General features: G+C 43.8%; 1 protein-coding gene across 4 annotated transcripts in view; it reads left to right on the top strand.

Moving 5' to 3' along the window:
- Positions 1-22,510, top strand: part of HS6ST2 (heparan sulfate 6-O-sulfotransferase 2) — a 286,476-nt gene extending 263,966 nt beyond the window's left edge. For all 4 annotated transcript variants that reach the window (XM_035711895.2, XM_035711896.2, XM_035711897.2 and 1 more), the window contains one exon: positions 19,387-22,510. In XM_035711895.2, coding sequence (XP_035567788.1) covers positions 19,387-20,260 — 874 coding nt within the window. In that variant the 3' untranslated portion in view covers positions 20,261-22,510. The remainder of the gene's footprint in view (positions 1-19,386) is intronic.
- The last annotated feature ends 1,046 nt before the right edge of the window (positions 22,511-23,556 follow it).

Genomic DNA, 23,556 nt, shown 5'->3' with positions numbered 1-23,556 from the left:
GATCCTCAACACCCCTTTGAGAAGTCACTTTTCCTTTGGATTCCCCCACTGGAGGGTCCAAATGATACTAGGTGGGCATGCCCTTTGCCAAACTATATCTTTGGAACCCATCTCTCCACCTCCCCCACCCTTGACCTTAGCCTTGCCCCTCTCACATCTATTCAACCACTATTAGGAAATGAATGAAGCTAAGCTGTTAGCTACAAGTAGCTTAAGGGGGCCAGGAGACAGAGGGGGAGAGTGCTTTGTAAATATGAAAAACAACTTTTGCCAAGAGCTTCAAGAGGATAAGAATGCCTTATTACCACAGGCATGGGACACTTGAAGAATAATCCAGGCCACAGTCTGACAAGAGAGGGCTCCCCACTGCTCCATAAAAAAAAAACACAAAAAAAAATTTAAGCAAGGCATTATATGACACAGAGGTTAAGAGCATGAGCTCTGAAGTCACCCTGTTAGGAGGTTTGAATTCCAGCTCTACCTCTTACTAGCTGTGTGACTTGGGAGAGTTGTCCAACTTTTCTATGCCTCAGTGTCTTCATCTATCAAAAGAAGATAATACTGTCACTTGCCTTGTAAGTGGTAATAATAATTAAATGAAGTACTACAGGTTAATCACTTAGATTCATGCCTGCCACATAAAGTGCCCTTACTGTAACTGATTATGGGTGCTTGATCCATGAGTCAGACTTACCCTGTTTTGTGCAGAATGCTTTTGTCAACACCTAAAGAAACTGATCCAAGGTTGGGTAGGGAACCACTCTAAGCCATTCCCAATGTCGAGGGCAATGGCACCTGTCCCTTTGCCCCCAGAACCACACAGTTTACATGTGTGCTTCTCATGGGTCTCAATGGATGAGTACCAAGTAAAAACTGCCCCTCAACCTAGCCAAACCTGACTCTGGATGGACAGCTCTCTCAATACGGTCATAAAGATCATCTGCACTCCTCAACTCAATTGATTTCAACATTTGATTTCAGAATGATAAGAGCAGTCAGTTTTTAACAGGTGGATAGCTCCAGAGACTTGGTCTTCCGAGGCCATTTAACACTGAAAAGTGCACCTAGAAAGAGACAAAGAGCATAAAATAATATAGAGAGCAAATTTAAAATGTAAGCAGATATAGAATACTGATTTCTCTATTGTAAGCCTTCAACTTGTAGCTCTACCTATCATATGCCTGTGCCTTTTGTGGCTGGCTAACAATTCCACAAAGGAGGTGGAATTTTTTATTTCATTTTTCTTGGTTCTATATCATATCTAACGTGGGACACAAAAACATAACTTCAACCTCCATCCCAAGGCCAGGTCAGAAGTGTTGGGCCATTGCTTTGTCTGAGAACCAGAGTGCTGGTTTGGTCACTGGCGGTATCCTTGTGAATGGCAGTTAGCTAACTGGCATAGTCATTGTAGTCCTGGAGTCCTGGGAGGGGTTCTCAGTGTTAACTAATGTTTCCTTAAAAGATCTCAAAATGTATGAGGGGCAACACATATTTTACCATAGTTATTCTGGCTCTGCAAGTGCAATGAAAATGTTAGCCTTGGCATATCAATCGTGTTTTACAGATGACTGTAATTTCCTGAATGTCAAAACTCCAAATTTTTCTACTAAGCAAACTTTTCAGTGGCAAAACAGATTGCTTCCATAATGTATCACTGTGGGCAGGAAAAATGAAATCTTTATGCACTGTATTATGAATCAATGAGGCATTGAGATTCTTGGAAGGGTGAGTGGACTCTGGAAAATGAAAAACTGCCGCTATTCCATCTCTACAAACCACTGCTCAGAGAACGGAGGTTTCAGTGGCATTCAGTGTGCTGGCCACAGAAATATTGGGTTCGAGTTGAAATCAGTTACTGTCTTTTCCTACATGTTGATGGGGTAGATGTCATTGTAAATATAGTAGGAGTCGGCATTTAACAAACCTCCCTAACATGATTCCTTTTGCTTCTGGGATAATGGCTTTGTGGGGTTATTGATAAAGGGAACCTGAGAGGGTTGCACATTTCAGTAAGAGAAAAAATTATATTAATAGCCACTGATTGTGGGATGCAGACCCAGGTGTCCTGCACGGTGCTAAGCACTCTCTCTATATGGGTCATCTCACTGAAAAATCACAACACTGTGAAGTGGCTGCTCACAGATGAGGAAACCAAGACTTAGAGAGCTTAAGTAATTTGTACAAGGTTACAGAAGCTGGGGCTGGCTTCCAGAACTCTCTAACTCCAGAGACGGAGCTCTTAACTACAGAGCATTTATCAAAGGCTGACTGTTTCTAGAGACCGGGCCAACGAGGCTGGTTCAGGGAGAGAGGAGAAGAGGTACAAAGAAGACGTGGTCCTGCCCTCTTTCTGAAGTGCCCACAGCCTCAGAGAGAAGAGAACATTTAGACACAGATCTCTTATGTCAGATGAACAAGGTCCCCTGAGACTCCAGATAACCCTTTTTTGGAGGTTCAGAGGAAGGCACAGCTGTGACATCAGGAGGAAGGAAGCCTTAAGAAGACAGTCCTACAGCCATATTAGGAGAGAGGAGTAGTGAGGAACAGGTGATGTTGTGCCTGGTGGGGGCAGCATAAGCAAAGACATGAGGCCCAGGGAGGTGGCGTTTAGTGTATGGGTTGGGGAGTCAGTGTGCACAGGGGCAGTGCTAGGATGGAAGATATGACTGGACCAGCAACTGAGCCATAAATCATGGACATTATTCAACTAAAGCTCAGTCTGCTAATTTTCTCTGCAAAGCCTTGTACTTTATCCTTTCTATTTTTGCTTCACATTTACTTTCAAACCAGAGACTCTTGACAGGTCCTCAGCCCCAGCAAAATTATAAGGCAGCCAAGTTTGCCTTTGCTGTCCTCAGTTTTTGTTCTCAGCTTCCTTTTCCTTCCTCAGAATTCAGTTCCTGTCTCTGTACACCCCCTTCCACCTCCCCAACGTGGGACCTGATTATTAAACCTCCCTCATCTAAATGACTGCTAAGTCTTAATGGCTTATGACCCTCTACCCCCTCTCCCCTGCTCTCTGCCACACACAGAGAGGGCAGATCCTTAAGTCAAAGGAGCAAACTTTACATTGTGGTTTCCTGGCAAACTGTGAGAGGGAGGGCTGTGCTCCTCAGCACTCCTAAAAATCTTGCCACCCCACACGGCTGGTCCTGATTGCACACCCTGCAAGACGTTGCAGAAAGCCCTGCACTGCTTCACACAAAATTCCTTTCGTTCTCAAATAAATGAGCAGAGTGGCACGGGATAACAAAACAAGTCTGAATGTCTAGACGTGAGTTTCAGACATATGTAACTCGATCACCTAGTAGCTGTGTGACCTTTCCTCTCTGCGCACTAGTATCTGCATCTATGAAATGGACTGGCACGTTGTCAGGCTCTAACGAGAGAGGGAGAAGATGTGCTTTGTTAAAAGAATCTCTACTATAGAGAACTTTTCAGAAGAAAACAAAGAGGGTGTTATGCCTTCAAAAAGGTTTGGAATAATAGCTCTTTAATCCTTGAAAATGAACTGAGAAATATAAATATTTTGCATTATTGGAGAACCTCAGAGGTGACTCACTGTCACCTGAACGGTGTTTTTTCACTGAAATGCAGCCACACCAGCCTCTCCGAAAGGACCTGCCCATATTTCAACTGTCAACACATTCTTCCCACCACACACAAGGTGAAGGGCAATTCGTTCTCCCACACCCATTTCTAGTAACACCATGACTCGTGAAATGCTAAATGGAAGGAGATGCGGTAGGGGAAAAACAGGATTGCAAAAATAGCTTTAGGGAGATCAGATCTTGTTTTAACTTAGTGTATTCATGACTGATTCATGATTCTGAAAAGGAAAAGAGGTTCCATCAAAACTGTCACCGAATGGCCTCATTTTAAATTCCCATGCTTTCTTTGAGCAGAAAGGATTAGGCATCCTGGTTGTGACTTTCCCTGGTGCCTAATGACCAGTCGCGTACCCACTAGGATTTCAGGAAGGCCACCTGCCCCTTAGTGCTGGCCCAGCTGCTGCCAGGAAATTCTCCAAGTGAAGAGGACCCAGGGCCTTGCTCCTCTGGGGACGCCTCTCTAAAATGGAAATCCGGGTGGTGCCAAGTAGAAGACATTTTGATGAAAAGGAGTTTCTCTAAGTACTTTCTTTCTAGATCTAAGATTTTGAGCAGTCCAAGCAGAGTGTAGCAGGCAGAAGCTGGAGGAAGGGAGGAGATGCAGGATGGGGCGGGGTGGGGGGGCTTGGAGGACAAAAGAAATAGTAACCGAGGGAGGGATTTGGGGCCTCACTGGGGAAGTGTTTGAGGGGAAAGGGGCTTCTTCACCCTCAGGTAGCTTCATGTGTGCACTAGTCTCTCCTGGCTGGGGAAGGCCAACACTGGGGCCTGTAGGAAAGGGCAAAAAGGAGAATCCTGGCCAATTCTAAGGCTTCACGGTAGACCTTCCAGTCTGTGTTCCCGTAAGGTGCTGGGCCCAGGGCCGAGAGAGAGGAGACATAGTTGCCAGGTAGTATTGACCTTCAAGGAATGTACAGCCTGGTTGGAAAGACAAAACATGAGAAACGGACTGTTCAGATATCTTTTGGGGGCTTAATGGGCAGCAGAGAATCATGAGGAAGACTGGATTGGGAGTTCAGAGACCCAGGTTCTGGTTGTAGACCCACTATCCACAACGTGCGTATCCTTGGGCAAGTCATTTCCTTTGTTTTAAGTTCAAGTTCCTCCTTTGTAAAATGGTAGTTCTATTTTTTGTCCTGTATACTTAAAGGGATTGTGTGAGGAACTAAAAATATAAGGACAGTGAGCCATTCGTCATGTCACATGAAACTTGCGATTGTTGTTAGCCAGCCCTCCCTCCCTCCCTCCTTTCTTCCTTCTCCCAGTGATACCAGTGCTTTTCTTTAAATGACCTTTCTGAAAAGTCACTGTGGGAAAGGGAATGCCATTTAGAGTAATCATCTGTGGCCTTAAGTCCAACTTACTGTGGGTCACTATCTCAGAGAATTAACCTCATTTCCAGGGAGAATAGCCAAGCCAGGAGGGAAAACCATGTAGGTGGCTCATGCTGCAGGTAAGTGAATCTGACTCCCCACTGACATGTCTTCAGAGTGAATGATTAACGGAAGAGTCTGAGGGTGGTGCCACCCTCAAGGATTTGCCTGAAATTGGAACATCCAAGTGAGACATCTTCGTCTGAGCATTGACTTTTTAGTCCTTTATGGCTTTCAGATCTTGTAGTGGAAAATCAGTGAGCGTCTACCAGCGGGGCTGCCTTTTCCTGAAGCTGATTCTTGTTTGTTGATCACCTTGATCATGACATTTTGAAAGCTGGGGAGGGAGTCAGAGACTTGGTTTTGGATCACAGCTCTGTCACAGACTGGCCAGGTGACCCTAGACAAGCCCATATTTATTTCTGGGCTTGGGTGTTTTCATTGGTAAAGCAATTGGACCAAGTAAGTTCTAAGTTACCTGCCAGCCCAGCTACTCTGAGCCAAATATGGGTCTGTTGCCTTCATTTATGCATGGCCTCCATCATTTCCCTTTACAAGGGCTTTGCCTTCCAGCAGGTGTGCTGGTTTACACACACAGGATATTATGGCCCTCAGACTGTGCTTGGAGGCAACTCCAAGTGAACTGCTCCCCACTGTGACCTAAAGATGGTTCTTTTCCTTCTCAGAAAAATCAGCCCCATTTTGCACAAGATGGCACTTGTGAAGTGCCATTAAAAAAAAAAGGGAGCTTCTGCTCTGTCAGAAACTGTGGGATGTTGATGCTTTCACCAGCCAAACTGGAACCATGACTTAGATTTGACAACATACATAGCTGTCTGGTTTCACATACTATGTTTTCCCACTCTGTCACATTGTGGATAGGTACAAAAATGTCTTTCTCTAGGACTCAGGACATTCTGGTGTGATACTCACTTGCAACCTGTAGGAGTTGGGAAGAGGAGGGGGAGGACACTTGACCCCCTGGCTCCTGACCATGACATCACTGATTCCAGGGTAGGTTCTTTTTTTTGCTCAAAAGGAGAAATACAGCTATCCAAAGTCTCTTATTGACGCCATAAAAACAAACAAACAAACAAACAAAAAAAAACGACCCATAACACACAGAACTTATAGAACTCTTGTAAGCTGTTAGCACCAACCTAACCTCCAAAATAATTCCTTCTGCTCAGGCAGGATCTTCACATCTTCGCCGCCCCTTCCTGTATTCATTCCAATGTGACATCAGATTCTTTTTCAGTTAGAGGGATTAGTGGTGGGGGGGGAGAAATTAGTGAGTTATTTTTCCATTCCCAATGTTATCATGATAAAGAAACAGGCTGTACCTGGTACTGTCTATAACGCTTATTCGCACACATATATAGCATGGACGTGTTATCCAATAATTGTGCCTTTTGCAGCCTGAATACCTGAAGAAAAACCTCTCCTGGGGGAAAAAGGCATGACCCTACCAGCCCGTGAAATTCTGAATGGCTCCAATTCTTTCCAGTTGAAATGGTTAACGAGATCTGCTTTTCCCCCCAAAAGCCAGGCTTTGCACTTCATCTCTCTCAGCGCCTTAAAACAATATTAGAGCTCATTAAAATCAACCCAGGGTTTAAGAAGGGCAGCTTTCATTTAGGGGGAAACTTTCCCTCTGCGCTGTTCTGGAAAATAGCACAATGCTGAGAGCAGACATTTATCTTGACTCATTTGCCTCTAATGATTTCTCCAAAGCACACTTGAGGTGCCTGCCTCCCAGACAGCACATGTATAGCAGACCCAGGTGAGTGAGTGCAACTGGTTATGGTCTGCTCAAAATTACCTTAAATGATATTTATTGACTGTCTACTATGTGAAAAAGCCCTGTTACTTGATTCCTTGTCTTCGTGGAGGTCCCTAAAGAAATGATTCCATGTGTCTCCAGATTTCTCACAATCTGGGGATGGCAAGGGAGCTGGCTATCTGGTTTCCTCATCTGCAGAATGGGAATTTGGGGCCAGAATGGTCACCAGCTGGACCCCCAGCCTTGCCCCCCATGTCTCACGTGGCCATTTCTGTCCCTATGGCTCAGTAACAGTCCTACGGAACCCACAAAATCAGCACCTCCCTTCACATCCTGGCATATTCTGCTACTTCCTGCTTTAAACATTTGTTCTGGCCCAGACAGTTGTGCCCTTGCTCTATGGTTTTGAAGGCTGAGCTCAGTGCCTATGTAAAGCTCTACAGCCCAGTGAGAGCACACAAGCCTTGTTAGTAAGGTTACAGAAACCAAATAGGGCATCGACCAGGACAGTGAGCAAGAGTTTGGGCCCAGGAGTCATACAGATCAGATAGATGGTCACTAAGTAGCTCTGTGATTTTAAGAAGGTTCAATTAACATCTTAGCTGAATACTCTTACCGGTATACTAACAGCAACAACAATAATAATATTAACATCTGCAGAGTGTTATGTTCCAAGCATGGTTCTAACAACTTTAGATATGTACATATATGTGTGTGTGTATCATTTTTTTAAAAATTTTATTTATTTATGATAGTCATCACAGAGAGAGAGAGAGGCAGAGACATAGGCAGAGGGAGAAGCAGGCTCCATGCAGGGAGCCTGATGTGGGATTCGATCCTGGGTCTCCAGGATCACGCCCTGGGCCAAAGGCAGGTGCTAAACCGCTGCGCCACCCAGGGATCCCGTGTGTATCATTTTTTATTGGAGTTTGATTTGCCAACATATAGTATAACCCCCAGTGCTCATCCCATCAAGTGCCCCCCTCAGTGCCTGTCACCCGGTCCCCCTGTGCCCCCGCCCACCTCCCCTTCCACTACCCCTTATTCGTTTCCCAGATTTAGGAGGCTTTCATGTTCTGCCACCCTCACTGATATTTCCCACTCATTTTCTCTCCTTTCCCCTTTAATCCCTTTCACTATTTTTAATATTCCCCATATGAATGAAACCATATAATGAGGGTCCTTCTCCAATTGACTTACTTCACCCAGCATAATACCCTCTGGTTCCATCCACATTGAAGCAAATTATGGGTCTTTGCCATTTCTAATGGCTGAGTAATATTCCATTGTATATATAGACCACATCTTCTTTATCCATTCATCTTTCTATGGACACCGAGGCTCCTTCCACAGTTCCGCTATTGTGGACATTGTTGCTATAAACATTGGGGTGCAGATGTCTCAGTGTTTCACTGCATCTTGTGTGTATCATTTTTATCTTGAGCCCCTATGGTTTTCCCCCAGGCTATACATGAGGAAAACAGAAGCACAGAGAGGTTGTTTGCCCAAGCCCACACAGCTAGTAACTGCCAGAGCTAGAAATCGAACCCAGGCAATCTGGCTGTAGGTAGTGTAGCACTGTCCAACAGAAATACAACGGAAGGCCCATTTATCATTTTAAATCTTCCAGTAGCGGGTTGCTTGGGTGGCTCAGCGGTTGAGCACCTGCCTTTGACCCCGGGAGTGATTCTGGAGTCCCAGGATCGAGTCCCACATCGGGCTCCCTGCGTGGAGTCTGCTTCTCTCTCTGCCTGTGTCTCTGCATCTCTCATGAATAAATAAATAAAATCTTCCAGTAGCCACATTAAAAGTGAAAAGATGCAGTGAAATTAAATTTATTAATATATTTTATTTAACCCAATGTATCAAAAATATCTCAATCCATACACATCCTAATTAATTAATGATATATTTTCTCTTCCCCCTCAGTCTTGGAAATCTAAGTCTGCTTGAAAACACTAAAGGCACTACTCTTTTGGATTAGCCACATTTCAACAGTCACATGTGGCCAGTGGCTGTGTTGATGGCCCAGCTCTAGAACAGACCCTCTTCATCATCACATACACTGGGCTTAAAATGAAGGAAGGCACTGGCACCTATGTAGTGGGATTCTGTGAGAAATCATCTAGCATAGTGCCTGGCATGTGCAGGCACCCAATGAATCAGAACACTTATTAGTATCCCCCCTGCCATGCTGTTTATGTAAGAATGCCTCCAACCTTCCATACCACACACCTGCTTAAATCCTTTCTATCCCTTAGGGCTTGGTCAGCTTTCTCTTCCTCTTGCACAAAGTCTTCCTTGATGACTTTAGCACACGATAAACTCTCTCTTCTCTGATTCATTGTGCACTTAGACTCTACATGACACAATTAATGCTTCACTGTGTTCTACCTTTAGTCCCCCGCCCCGGACTGTGCCTCTGTCTCCCTAACTAAAGCTTAAGCTCTTTGAGAGCAGATGCCCATGTACTTCTTCCTCGCTATTATGCCCACAACTTTAATTATGGCAACTTCTTAGATCAACCAGAGATGGTACACTGATTGTGGGTTGAGTAAATACATGTCTTCCAATGCAAAGCCAAGCTTCTCACCTCCAGGGCTAAAAGTACACCGCGTCCCCAACTTGTGCATGCCTGTTCCTGAATTGAATGTCATGAAGATACTATTTTTATGACTTCCTGACTGAAACCTTGAACTTGCAGTGTTTTATAGTGGATGTACTTTCCAGTAAAAGGCAGGACAGGAACAAGAGTCTCAGGATAAGAGATACTAACGATGCTCATCTGAAGAGCAAGACAGTAACCATGCTGGTCTCAGTGGTGATGCATTTAGACATTCCTCCAGCCTCTTCCTGTCCTCTGGGGGCTGAGGCTTGCCACTGCTCACCTCTGGCCACCCTTCTAAAGGAAAAAAGAGGACCAATCCCTCTCGCTGGCTGCCCCGGATGGCAACACTTACTAGATGGCAGTTGATAGAGGGATACCACATAGAAACACTGAGGGAGCTAGGAAGCACCAGGTGAAAAGGGAAGGCACGATGCCCGAGCTTGTTAATCGGTGGCAGAACTGGTCTTCCTGTGACAGGAGCAGAGTATATCCCTTCATGTGGCCCTACTACTTTATCTACACACTGAAGGAGTTTTTCCCTGAAACTTCTTTACACCTCAGAAACACACTGAGTATTAATGAACCGAGACACACAGAATAATTTTAGAATGCAAAAAAATTCAGGGGGCAGTGTAAGCCACAGAACTTTTCATGCCACCAAGCAACTGAGTGGACCCTGGGTGAAGGCGGGTGACTACGGATCATAAAGCCTGGAATTTCACATCTTGTTAAAGAACTCTGTTTTCTCACTGTTTGCAGAAGTCCTTAGATTTATGTACTTGGGAGCCGACTGGGCTTTGGGAAGGGGGAAAGCTAGATTTCTTAAAAAAAGAAGAAGAAGAAGAAGAAGAAGGAGAAGGAGAAGGAGAAGGAGAAGGAGAAGGAGAAGGAGAAGGAGAAGGAGAAGTAGATATCACCAGGACTTATTGGGTGAAGAATTTAATGTTGGGTTTGAATTTACAAGCATTAGAAATCGTTTTTTCCTTTCTAACAAAGAAGTAAACATCATTTTGCTATTTTGTGAAAGAAAGAGGAAAAGAATGGCTTAGAAAAATATCCTTCTGCTTAACAAAAGTCAATCTGGGCTGTTGAGTGTGCCCTTAGAACACAAACACACACACACACACACACACACACACACACACACACACACAGCTGCAGGCCTGGCCCTAGCCTGGGGCCACAGGACAGAAGGTTCTGCTCCGCTAGCCAGGCCCACTCTCCTCACTGGACTTACCCTTATGGAAGGCAGGAAAACTGGGGACCGAGGGAAAGCTACAGAGCAGAAAAAAAAAAAGGATTTATTTTTTAAAAAAAGAAACACAAGGGAAGATACATTTAAAAAAAAAAAAGCCTTCAGTTAGCCAAAGGAAAAAGCTCAATTAATTAAGGTATTAATTAAGGCATTACTTTATGTACATAGAACTGCTCCTTTGGGTGAGGTGTGAAGACTAGCAGGAAATTCAATGCAAGGGGAATTGAATGGCTTGTTTGGTGGTTGAGATCTTCAGTCTCTTCTGAGTTGGTTTTATGTCCAGTCCAGCAGGTGCCTTTCCTGTAATATTTCTGCCCTGCCAAGGACTGTGGTCAATCCATCCAAAGACGCAAAGTCCTGCTTGTCTTCTACATCAATGGGCTCTCATGGATTGGTCTTGCTCCCTACTTCTCATGGATTGCCCAGAACAGCCTGGCATTGTCATGAGCCCACAGCATCAATTTGAAGGGTAAAGGGAGACGTTCAGCATCCAGATCACTTAGGTTTCTCTAATGCTAGGAGGACAATCAGAGAAAATGACAGGTGCCATGCTTTAATAAGTCACTTGACACAAATATGACAGCTCCCTCTTCTCACCAGCTAATGCATGACTGCTAAGCCACAAGGGGGTCTTGAGAAACTTACCAGACACAACACAATTAAATGAGCATCCACTCAGTTCAAAGTAGTCTCCTCTTGAAATCCCACATTTCCTTATGAGGCTGCTACCACTACTGATCACAGTGTTTATGGATCTTCTCTTTGGGGACTGCCAGCATATGAGTCACCCAAGAAAAGCAGTTAAAATGGCAATTCCAGGGCTTGAAGGATTCATTCCCATCCGAGGCTTATTTGCCTTTGATTCAATTAACTCTACTTTTATTTAGTCTGTGCTCACATATTAATGTTGTTTGATTTGAATGCCATCCTCCTTGCTTTGACAGACCCATTTACGTCCAATGGGATGGTCTGTGCAGTTAGTTTAGGCATCATTAACCAAGGAAGGAGACCAGACCTTCAGCATTAATGACTCACTGTCATATATAACTCCCACTGTTAGCAGAGTTGACTTAGGACCACCAACCATGGTTCATATTTTTCCACCACTCATCATTACTCCAAGAACAAGATGTACAAAGGCTGAACTTTTAAAAAGTACAAAATTAAGCTACAAGTATAATAAAATGTTCATTCCTATTGATTCGGGCTAAGAATTTGTTTCCTTTCTTAAATTAACTTTTTATTGATCACTTGCACAGTTTTGTTGGCCTTCTTCCATAAAAGAAATGGCTTTGGGGATCTCTGGGTGGCGCAGCAGTTTGGCGCCTGCCTTTGGCCCAGGGCGCGATCCTGGAGACCCGGGATCGAATCCCACATCGGGCTCCCAGTGAATGGAGGCTGCTTCTCCCTCTGCCTGTGTCTCTGCCTCTCTCTCTCTCTCTCTCTCTCTCTCTATCATAAATAAATTAAAAAATTAAAAAAAAGAAATGGCTTTGATATTTATTTTTGCTTTTAGTAGTGCAGGAAAAACCTTATTCATGAACTGGTGGCCTAAAAGAGAAGTAAATATTTACAGCGTGATCCTTATAACTTTGCTCAGGCAAAGTTCCCTGGCTTTTCCTGGACAGAAATGGACATCCTTAGGCTTGTCTGTGGAGTGCAGCAAGGAGCTCTGCTTGTTTTGGGGGGCTCACGTGACTGGCCAGCACTCTGGACAACCCCTAGGATCCCTGACTTTCAATCTCTGAAGCCACATGCCCAGGACAGTGGCTCTTGGACTCAAGCATACCTGTGCCACAGAATTTTCTGGAAGGCTTCTTAAGATACAGATTGCCGGCTCCCAGCACCTGAGTTTCTCTTCAGTAAGTGGCCCCAAGAATGTACATTTCTATTAAGTGCCTAAGTGGTACTGCTGCTGCTGGTTCTGGAGCCAACGTGTTAATTTGTTCACAAAAGTGGTAGTCCTGGATTTGGGCCCCAGAAGGAGGATGGGAAGAGCACAGGTTCTGGAGAGAAATGTGTTCAGTCTCCGCTCCCCTGCTTAACTTGCCATGTGACACTGGGGCAAATCATCTCTCTCTTAGCTTCTTCATCCTCAAAATGAGAACAATAATAAAATCAGATCCATGGTCTAGATGGGAGTTAATGTGTAAGCACCAAGCCCAAGTGGCCTCAGCTCCTGGCTTTGCAGTTGGTAAAAGGAAGTGCCCTCTCTTTTGGCAGCAAATGTCTCCTCTTCATGTGGGTTATTTCAGGCCTGGTTTATTGTGCCATCGGAGGAAACTAACAGACACAAAGCAGGGTCTACTAAAAATATCAGCCTTCAGCCTAGGAATACTCCTTGCAGTTAGATGGATTCCCAAGGGCTGTTAGCAATTTGTGTCTTATGAGCAAATCTGTGTTTCTCTCAGCACCTTGATTTCCCCACCTCTAAAGAGAAGCATTTGACCAATATGATTTGCCATTACAAGGATTTCTTCTTGCTCTGACAAGCCTAGGATTCTGTGACTTAGAACTCAGGTCTTTACTGCAAGATAACCTGCTAAAAATGAAAAAATGGAAAAAAAAAAAAAAAAAAAAAAATGAAAAAATGGTACTCGTTTTTATCCATTCACTTAGGTCTAATATCCTTAAACTTTCCAGCCTTCTTTCACATGAGGCTACTGCACAGAAAGTCAGGGACAACTGCTAAATATAACTAGATCTCCTTAAAATGTTCCATCACAGGGATAAAGTGGTATATCTGTTATTTAATACTGACATCTAGTGGCTTTTCCTTATCAAAGAAAAAGATGCCTTTCCCATTAGCTCTGCGGCTCCTGCTGCAGACATTCATTTAACAGTCCTTTGTTAAACACTAATTGTATGTCAAAAATTGTGCCAGGCCCAGAGAAGCTTTCACTGATCAATGATACATGGTCCCTGCCCTCCCAGAGCTCAGAGTCCAACGTGGGAAGCAGACAAATCACTAGACAGTCATGGCACATAGCACTGAATGCTACAGTTGGCGGATTCCAGCACAACTAGAACAGAGAAATACCAGGGCTGTTCACTCTGCCCAGGAAGGTCGAGGAAGGTTTCACGGAGGAAGCAATCTTAGAGTGGAGCTTTGAAGGCATTTGTGTAGAGAGAGCTTGATAGAGATCAGGCTGGAGGAAAGAAAGGCGATTGGTAGGTCCTACAAGGCTGAATGTAACATGTAAAAGAGCTTGGACTTCATGTTCTAGTTGATAGGCATTAAGAGGTCTTAACTAGGGAATGACAGGTCAGATGTGTGCCATATGGGGGGTGGGGCTAGACATGAGCAGAGGCTGGGAGAGGTGGGCCAGGACAGGGCTGCAGTGACCCAGTAGAGAAATGCGGCCTGGCCCCAGGCAGTGGTACAAAGGATGAATCTGAGTTAGAATCAGGAGATAGCTCCTAGGAGTTAGAATCAGCTGGTCATGGGGAAGGTTCACGTGGTGGTGGTGAGTAAGATCGAGGAGCCTGGGGTGGCTTCTGGGTTTCATGCTTGGACAACTCTTTGTTGGTTGCTATTGTTGTTTCTACAATTGCTTAGCAATGAGAGTAAAAAGTTGGCCTGGACTCAACCTTTCATGTTGTTCTGCCTGTAAGGCACCAGGGGCATACACACTGAACAATGGTCATTAAATTCACCTAGGTAACTGATGGGGAGTCATGACTCCAATTTAAAGATGTGACACGTGTTCATCTTAATTAAGTGACACGTTTTGTCGTGAGCTATTTCTGTCCCATTACCACTAACTGAAACAAGCTGAGTGTGATTTTCCTGGGGCCGAGCCATCTTAAATGGCTCACTCATTTAAAATTAAATCAGACTGTTCAGCAGCACCCTTCAGGGTAATGTCCATCTAAAGGGAGATTTCCGGCAGCTCTCACCTGCATCTTATTCTGTTTTGATCAATGCCCAAGTACAGGCATTGCCAAACAGAATAAGGAGATGTGGTGAAGATATTGGGGGATGTAATCAGAATCCAGATGTGTTTTGACAGCTTAGACTTACTCTAACAAGGAGAAATTAAACAGGGCCACAAGTAAACTACATCCAGGTCCAAGATTAAGTAGATTGAGTTTCAAAATGGCATACGTGTAAAAGAATGAAAGAGTTTAGCTGACTGTGCATCAGTGGTATGGCATGTCTGCCAAAAAGGCCGGTGTGATATGAGGCCCCATTAAGCGAAATGTTGTCGAGAATGAGGGAGGTGATAGACTGGCCCTTCTTGTCACTTGTCAGACCGCGCCTGGTAGGCACATTTCAGTAAAGTGGGATGGGATATATTCAGGGGAAACAAGAGGACAGTGAGGGAACTTAAAGAAGTGTCCAGAATAGTTGAAAACCATATTTAGCCTTAAGAAGAGAAACTTTGGGGTACTTAAATTCAGTCTTCAAAAGAGCTGGAGCCACAAGTGTGGAAATCAAATTCAATCTGTAAATAGGCTGTCATGGTTTGAAACTATCACTTTTTGCTGGCAATGCCACAACTTTATCTTAAAGCCAATTCACCCTGTGAGTGCTGTATCTGTCCATTCAACTCTCTTTTTGGATGTTCCAGGGCACCTGAGACCTTCCACCAGAAACCCGGAGGTATCCTTAACCTTCTTCCTCCCTCTCTCCTACGTTCATTTGGACACTAAGTTCTGTTAACTCTACCTCCTGAAAATTTCTCTAGTCTGCCCTCCTTCTTTTGTCCTGTTTTCTGTAGTAACCTAGGCTAATTTCCCTAATTCCATCTCCACACACCATGCCGAGTGAGCTTTCTAAAACACCAATTTCATCATGTCCTTCCCCTGCTTAAGCCCCTTTAGAGGCCTCCCTGTCATCTACAGAAGTCCAAATCCTTTCTTGGGGGGTCCGAGGCCTTCCATAGACAGGCCTGTGGCTAGCCTTCCATCCTCATCCCCTGCCACTCCTCCTTCATTCCCAGTAAAAGGTTTTCAATGCACTTCTTACACACACACACACACACACACATACACACAACAGGCTAGTTTGTGCCCTGTGACTGTGTTCATGCTCTTTCTTTCTTTCTTTTAGAGACAGCACAAGCACAGGGAACAGCAGGGAGAGGGAGAAGCAGGCTCCCTGCTAAGCAGGGAGCTCGATGCAGGGCTTGATCCCAGAACCCAGGAATCATGACCTGAGCAGAAGGCAGACACTTAACTAACTGAGCCACCCAGGCACCCCCATGCTCATCTTTCTGCCTCATACCTCCATTCCTCTTTTCTCTTCTAAATTCTTGTTTTTCAAAATAAACCTGCAGAAACTCTTGCCTATATTATGAGGCTAGGCTAGGAAGCCTATCAAGGTGCTTTCATCACACTTTGTGCTTGCTCCAGCCATTAATAACATGTTATATTGAAATGCCATGTCTTGGCACTGCCAGCATCCCCACAGCCTGCCTCAGTGGCAGGCCCACATGGGGTGCTTGCACTGAACTGACCACAGGAAGGGGTGCCACCCATGTCTCTGCCTCCCTACTCCCACTCCCATCGGGGTTGGGCTGTCACATCCTCAGGTGTCCTGTGTGGGGAGACTGCTGCTCTGACATTTCCCTAACAACTCTCTACTCAGAATAATGAGCCTCCTGGATCCTTTGCCCAACAAAATCTCTCAGATGTTATTCTCACCTGCATCCCACCTCCAACACACGCTGGTATTCGGGAGGCTGCTGGATACTCCCGGAGACCAACCTTTAAGCAGATCTGCCTTTTCACCCTTGTGATTGTTCTTTTAAGCAGCAGCAAGTGTGTCCAGTTGAGGCAGTCTGAGAGGCCAGGCCTGTTTTCCCAGGAAGAAGTGGGCTGTGGGAAATGACTGCATCTCCAGAGCTATTGTCATTGGAGCAGAGGACAGCCACTATCACTGGAGCAGGGGGCGTGTGTGCGTGTCTGCGTGCATGTGGACTCCTCTAATTTCTCCGTAGCCATGAGAATTCCTGCAGCATAGAGACAGAGGCTTCCCACGCTGGACCACCATCAATCTCATATGGACACAAGGAGACCTTCAGGTGGAAGGAATCACACATCCATAACATGAGAGACTCCAGACGTCTGTCTCTGCCTCTCTGGGGTGCCCCCTCTCTCTTTCTATGTGAGGATGGTGCTTATAAAACATTGCTGGTGGGAATCCTTGAGTGGCTTAGCGGTTTGGCGTCTGCTTTTGGCCCAGGGCGTGATCCTGGAGTCCCGGGATCAAGTCCCACATCAGGCTCTCTGCATGGAGCCTGCTTCTCCCTCTGCCTGTGTCTTTGCTCTCTATCTCTCATGAATAAATGAAATCTTAAAAAAAGAGAAAATGACATTAAAAAAACATTGCTGGGGACATTAACCCTGCTGGTTGGGATCTATCTGTTCCAAAAGACAAGGGAGTGTTTTTAGGAAGGAGAGCCTCAGACTTGCACAGGGGTGCACTTTAGGATTTACCAGAAGATGTCACTGTAGGCTTGAACCAGTATGAAAAGTCAGGGTATGAGGACCATCAACTAAGCATGAAGGTGACTTTATTATGAGGGTTTAAAATACCTAACAGCCCCAATTATAATGCATGCCTGGTAAAGCTGGTTGAAAGATTAATCCAAATGTGCCACTGGACTTCATAAATTTCTTTTTTTTCCAAATAACCAAACTAATTGCCACTAAACTATCGCCTCTGGCCTAGCATAAAGACTCGATAAATATGTATTAAATGATGGAGTGAATGAATACCTTAACAAGGGGCCGAAGGAGGAAGCACATGGGAATAGTAGTTACCTTTGTTGGTAAAGGCTACGGGGCTATGGAAGCTGCTGGCCCCATTAAGCAGTGGGTCTTCAAAGACATGGATTTTCATGGCAGTAGCAAGTTCAGTCCTAGGAAAAGCAGTGAGGTGGGTGCTCTATCCTCTATCCTCACTCCCAGAGGCTCCTCCTATGCTCAATGGTTGTTTATTCCAGAAAAATAGATAAAGTAATAAAAAAAACTTTCTATGATATTTTCAAGGCACTTAGATTATCCAGGGTTTTTGTATGATGAGGCATGGCCTCCCTGGTCCCCAGCTCCCTCCATCCTCTTCCCCAGAAGTTCTAGGAAAATAGTACAGAGCCCCTTTCCTGAAAAACATAGTTTAAGCAGAAATACAAACAAGGAATCACAATTCAATATCAAAAGTGTTTTCCCAAAGGCTAGGTGTGGACGTGTGATGGCACCACAGAGGAAGAGGTGGGGGCTGGCAGCAAGGGGTGGAGTAAATTTTCTCAGAGGAAATATAGTACTTGGACTACAACTTAAAAGATGTTTAGAATTTTCTAATCAACGAAGGAAGGTCATGCCCAGCAGAAGAAATACCATGCACAGAATAGAGGCATACCGGATAAGCCCCAGGATGCCTGACTTGCTAAAGCCCGAGACTTGGGAGAACCGTTTTCACAGAGGACATCAGCCAACAGACCCAGCTCCCTTTGGCAGGTGTACAAAACCACCACTATCTCAGATGGGAATGAATAGGTTTCACAATAGAAGCTGCCAGCCATTCTCCAGGTTTTCTATAAGAAACTAAATGCTAATAGTCCGTGTTCGTTGTTCTTTTCCTCCTGCAATATGCCATTTCTTGACCTCAGCCTTCATCCACTGAATCTCAGTGGTGGAAAAAAAATCATTTCTTAATTAAAAGCACAACCCCAGGATCATTTCTTCCCTTGAGTATGTCTGATCACGTCTTAGGCTTTGACATTTCTGGGGTGTGGTGCGTGCATGTGCACACGCTGTGTGTGTGTTTGTACCCGCTGTGCATGCATGTATGTATGGTTTCAGTGTTCATTAGTCCACTATTTGAATAAAGAACTTTTTCAGTTCACAGCTTGAAAGTGAAGATAGCCATATGGCAGAGCCTTATGTGTCAGCAGCCACTTGCTGACACCCAGGTATCCTTTCAGTAGGTAAAAGAGGCGTTTTGGAGCTGATAGAGTTAACTTTGCTCTGCTGGAAATATGACCATGTGAACAAAGGCTGAAACCGAGGTGGTAGCTTGCATATGTGCCATTGGCAGCTACCGTGTCTATTTCAGTCAGTGACTAACCACAATGTTTATTTCTGGAGGCCCTGGGCTGCTGTGCCTATCTCTGCATGCCACTTCCATAACCAATGAGCCATGATGTTATGACAACAGCCAGAATCAAAGCATCATATCGACACTCTTCTGAAGAGGTTTTGTTTCTTAATAAAGTATCCTGATTAGGCTGGATACTGGGAATATGCTTTCGTCTATTTAGTAAGAAAGATTAGAATTTGAGCTCACTTATCAACTCCATTATCACTTCAGTAAAATCCCTTGCTTCCAGTGATGTCCATTTAGTGATTAAAATGGAGGCTTAAGGGTGGGGCACATGAAATAAAATGCTTGCCTGCTTAGCAAATGAGGTTGTCAGGAGGAATTTTGTCATCGATTGGAGAAAGAGAAACAGAGGGAGTGGTAAGGGAGTGAAGATGACAAGGATGATGTTCTGGGCCTAAACTTGTCCTATTTGCAGTAGCTGCAGTACCAGCAAATTGGGTGAAAGAATTAGCTACCTGGACAGGCTAGTGGGACTCGGACAGCAGTCTACAACACAGTTCACCAGACAAATGCCACCAGATCACCATCATTCCCGTTTTGCCTTCCTTACTGACCAATGAACATCACATACGCCATGTACCTCACTGACTCCACTTATGTCACCCAACGGCTCTGACTATTGGTCTTTGCGCTTTGTCCATAGGAACTTCCACTACATCACCATCCTCCGAGACCCAGTGTCCCGGTACTTGAGTGAGTGGAGGCATGTCCAGAGAGGGGCAACATGGAAAGCATCCCTGCATGTCTGTGATGGAAGGCCCCCAACCTCCGAGGAGCTTCCCAGCTGCTACACTGGTGATGACTGGTCTGGCTGCCCCCTCAAAGAGTTCATGGACTGTCCCTATAATCTAGCCAACAACCGCCAGGTGCGCATGCTCTCTGACCTGACCCTGGTAGGCTGCTACAACCTCTCTGTCATGCCTGAAAAGCAAAGAAACAAGGTCCTCCTGGAAAGTGCCAAATCGAATCTGAAGCACATGGCATTCTTCGGCCTCACTGAGTTTCAGCGGAAGACCCAGTATCTGTTTGAGAAAACCTTCAACATGAACTTTATTTCACCATTTACCCAATACAATACCACTAGGGCCTCTAGTGTAGAAATCAATGAGGAAATCCAAAAGCGGATTGAGGGACTGAATTTTTTGGATATGGAGTTGTATAGCTATGCAAAAGACCTCTTTTTGCAAAGGTATCAGTTTATGAGGCAGAAGGAGCATCAGGAAGCTAGGCAGAAGCGTCAGGAGCAACGCAAATTTCTGAAGGGGAGGTTCCTTCAGACCCATTTCCAGAGTCAGGGCCAGGGCCAGAGCCAGAATCCGAGTCAGAATCAGAGTCAGAACCCAAATCTGAATGTCAATCAGAATGTGACTCAGAATCTGATTCAGAATCTGACTCAGAATTTGAGCCACAAGGAGAACCGTGAAAGCCAGAAGCAGAACCCAGGCCAAGAGCAGAGTGATGGCAACACCAGCAATGGCACCAATGACTACATAGGCAGCGTAGAGAAATGGCGTTAAGTGGCTCCCAGTGGCCTTTACATACTTGTCCCAAAGCGCCAGTAGAGATATGGCAAATCTTAAAACATGAGAGTTTCCAAATACATCCTGCTTCCTTAAGTTTGGAAGTTGAAAAAAAAAGTTAAGATGTTGCCTTTACAGTTGCCTTTCAATTAAATGTTATACTGTGCGTGGGTAAAACAACTTTCAGTATGTAATAAAATTGTCTCTTTTTGGTTTGTTGGAGTATTTATAAAATCCAAAAGCCAAACCAGACTTGCCAGAAATTGCTGTTTTGGTATTTTAAAAAATGCTTAAATTAGCTATAGAGACAAAATGAAAACATAAAATGTGGCCACCCAACTTATGGCTAAGAAATGGACTCCAAATTATTCATGATACACTGTTAAAACTTGATCTTGGAAGCAAACATTTGTTCCCAGGGGTAAGCATGAATATACACATTAAAAAAACGAAAATTAACCACAAATCATTTATTTTCTTTTTATTTTAACCAGGCATCTATTTAAATGGAATAAGAACTGATGGTAAATCTTATCAAACTATAGAAACGAAGATTTTTCTCTCCTAAACATGGGCAGTTTTACGTTAAAAAAATGGCTTTTCAAGTAGAACAGGATTCATATCTTGTTATTTAAGAGATGTCTAGAATTTTCAACTTTTTCTACCTTCTACTGTTTAAAGGTTTTGAACAGGGTGTATTTCATGGTAAACAAAAACACTTTTCTCCCAAATGGAATACCGGCGTAAAGATCTAATTTTCAGACACTTTTTGGGCACTGTAATTTCAACAATTCTGGAATCTTTTTGGCGCTGCTTCTCATTCATTTTAAGGCTTCTCCGAGTTGTGCTCATTCCAAAATAACCCATTTATAGAATCTTTCTTCATCATCTAAATGGTGTGTTGCTGAGTTTCTTGTGATATATAATCCTGGATTAAAGTCAGGACTTTCTTTCTATAGAATTGTCTTATCAATGTTTGTGTAGTGAGCTCTTTATCAAGAAACTCTTGAGCAGAATAACATGTCTAAAAATATTGCTGAAGTTATTCTTGGTCAGATAGAATTGAACTTGAATGTGAATGAATTGTTACTGACTTTTTGTACATTTTTATTGTACCGTTTCCAGTTGGGCTGGCTACTTCTAGATGATTTGTTCTTTTTTGTGTTGACAGATTGTAGACAATTATGAGATGAAAAAAAATGGTAGAATGAGTATTATGATAGCCAGTTATTCAGTAACATCAAAAGCTGTACCTCAATTACTTTGAGTCAACCGTCTACTGGGTTTTGTTTTAAGAAAGAACAAAAAGAGTGTTCTGCAGTGAGGTTAAGTCTCGGGAGCATATGCACTGAGGAGAGTGATTTTATATTAAGTCTCTGAACAAATACTTGTAGGGTATCAGTATCAATCGAGCAGGGCCAGAAGAATCATGTCACCCACTGTTCTAGCAAGCATCATGATTCTGGGCATTTTCCATTTTGTGGATTTTGCTATACTTTGTAGGGACTTACACTAACCCCCTGGCTGTCGATCTAACAAGACAACTAGAAGTAGCATTGATGTTTTCAGGAGCGACAGGCTTAGAAGTGTGACAATAAAGTCACATCTTGTACAATTTGCTGCTTATCTGCATGATCTAGTTTCATCTGTAATACTATGGCCACAAGCTGGACAAGAAGCTGAGTATTTGGATTTAAAGATGAATTATCTTGACTCTGAGCTTGTATCACTATATCTGAAGTTTGTTTTGTCTGACAGTATTGCAGTACTTGGGAATTCTGAGAACTGAAGAACTGAAAGGAATTTTTTAAAAAACTCAAACACACCTTGAAGTCAATGTGTTTTACAGTGAAACTATTTTGTGTATATTGTGTTTTTAAAATAAAGATCCTGTAGATCACTGTGGTATTTCAGTTTTGTTTAGTTTTAATTGACAACGTTTGCTCTTAAAACTGATAGGTACTCTTGGAAAGCAAGATAAAGCCCGAGCCAGTGGAAAAGCCTGTTACAGAAAAAAAACCTTTTGTGTTATTGCTGTGGTGTGCATGGCTTGCAGAGATTAAGTGCATTTTCTCAGTCTATACTGATCATTGTATATAGGGGATGTTATAAATATACATTTTTGTCATCATCATATAAATCCCATGATTTCAACTGTAAACATCTGTCCAATGGTGTAGCTTTACAAACCATTCACTGATTTTGTGTAATTTAACAATAGATATGAAATAAAGTTTAAATTACAGACTCTGAGTAATTTCATGATTTCAAGTTTTGCAGCCACTAGACATCATGACAACACAGACAGAATTCCCTTTTCTCCAGGAGTTTCCTTTTTAAAACTCTTGGCCACCATGTATGGAAATAAGATGACTCATTCTAATCTACCACAATAAAATGACCTTAGCTTTGGGGGCTTCCTCCTGGGGGTCTACACTGTTTTCTTTTTTGAGTAAGACAAAGTTGTCAAGGAAAGACAAGAATTGATATGTCTTTTAGTCAGCATGGACTTCTATAGCAAAATACCATAAACTGGCTTATCAACAACAAAACGTTATTTCCCACAGCTCTGGAGGCTGAAAGTCTGAGATCCGGGTGCCAGCACAGTCAGGTTCTGGTGAGGGCCCTCTTTCTTTTTTTTTTAAGATTTTATTTATTTATTTATTCATGAGAGAGAGAGAGAGAGAGAGAGAGAGAGGCAGAGACACAGGCAGAGGGAGAAGCAGGCCCCATGCAGGGAGCCTGACATGGGACTCGATCCCGGGACTCCGGGACTCCAGGATCGCTCCCTGGGCCAAAGGCAGGCACCAAACCGCTGAGCCACCCAGAGATCCCCAAGGGCCCTCTTTCTAGTTGATGGCTGACTTCTTGCTGTGTCTTCACATGGCAAAAAGTAGCTAGGTAGTTCTCCAGCTTCTTTAAGGGCACTGATCCCATTCACGAGGGCTCCACTCTCCTGACCCAGTTACCTCCCAAAGGCCCCAACCTCCACATACCATCACATTGGGATTAAGGTTTCAACATATGGATTTGGGGGGACCCATTCAGTCCAGTACTCTGTACACATGAAATGTGTATGTTTTCATTTAAAAGTTATTAAAGTAGATATTTTTGTGTCTGAAAGCCTGTAGGAAGGGAAAATGGGGCTCTTTATTTCTTATCTATGCCCTCTGTCCACAGGATAGACATTAAAGGTAAGCGTTTAACCATTGGCTTTTAAAGTTAGGAACATAACATGATCTAATGATCAAAGTACATAGTTTTTCAAATAAACTTAGAGTTAAGACTATGGA

Source organism: Canis lupus, chromosome X (genome assembly GCF_003254725.2).
Source record: "Canis lupus dingo isolate Sandy chromosome X, ASM325472v2, whole genome shotgun sequence".
Lineage (NCBI taxonomy): Eukaryota > Metazoa > Chordata > Mammalia > Carnivora > Canidae > Canis > Canis lupus.
Note: the sequence above shows the minus strand (reverse complement) of the source record. Positions and strands in the feature narration are given on the sequence as shown.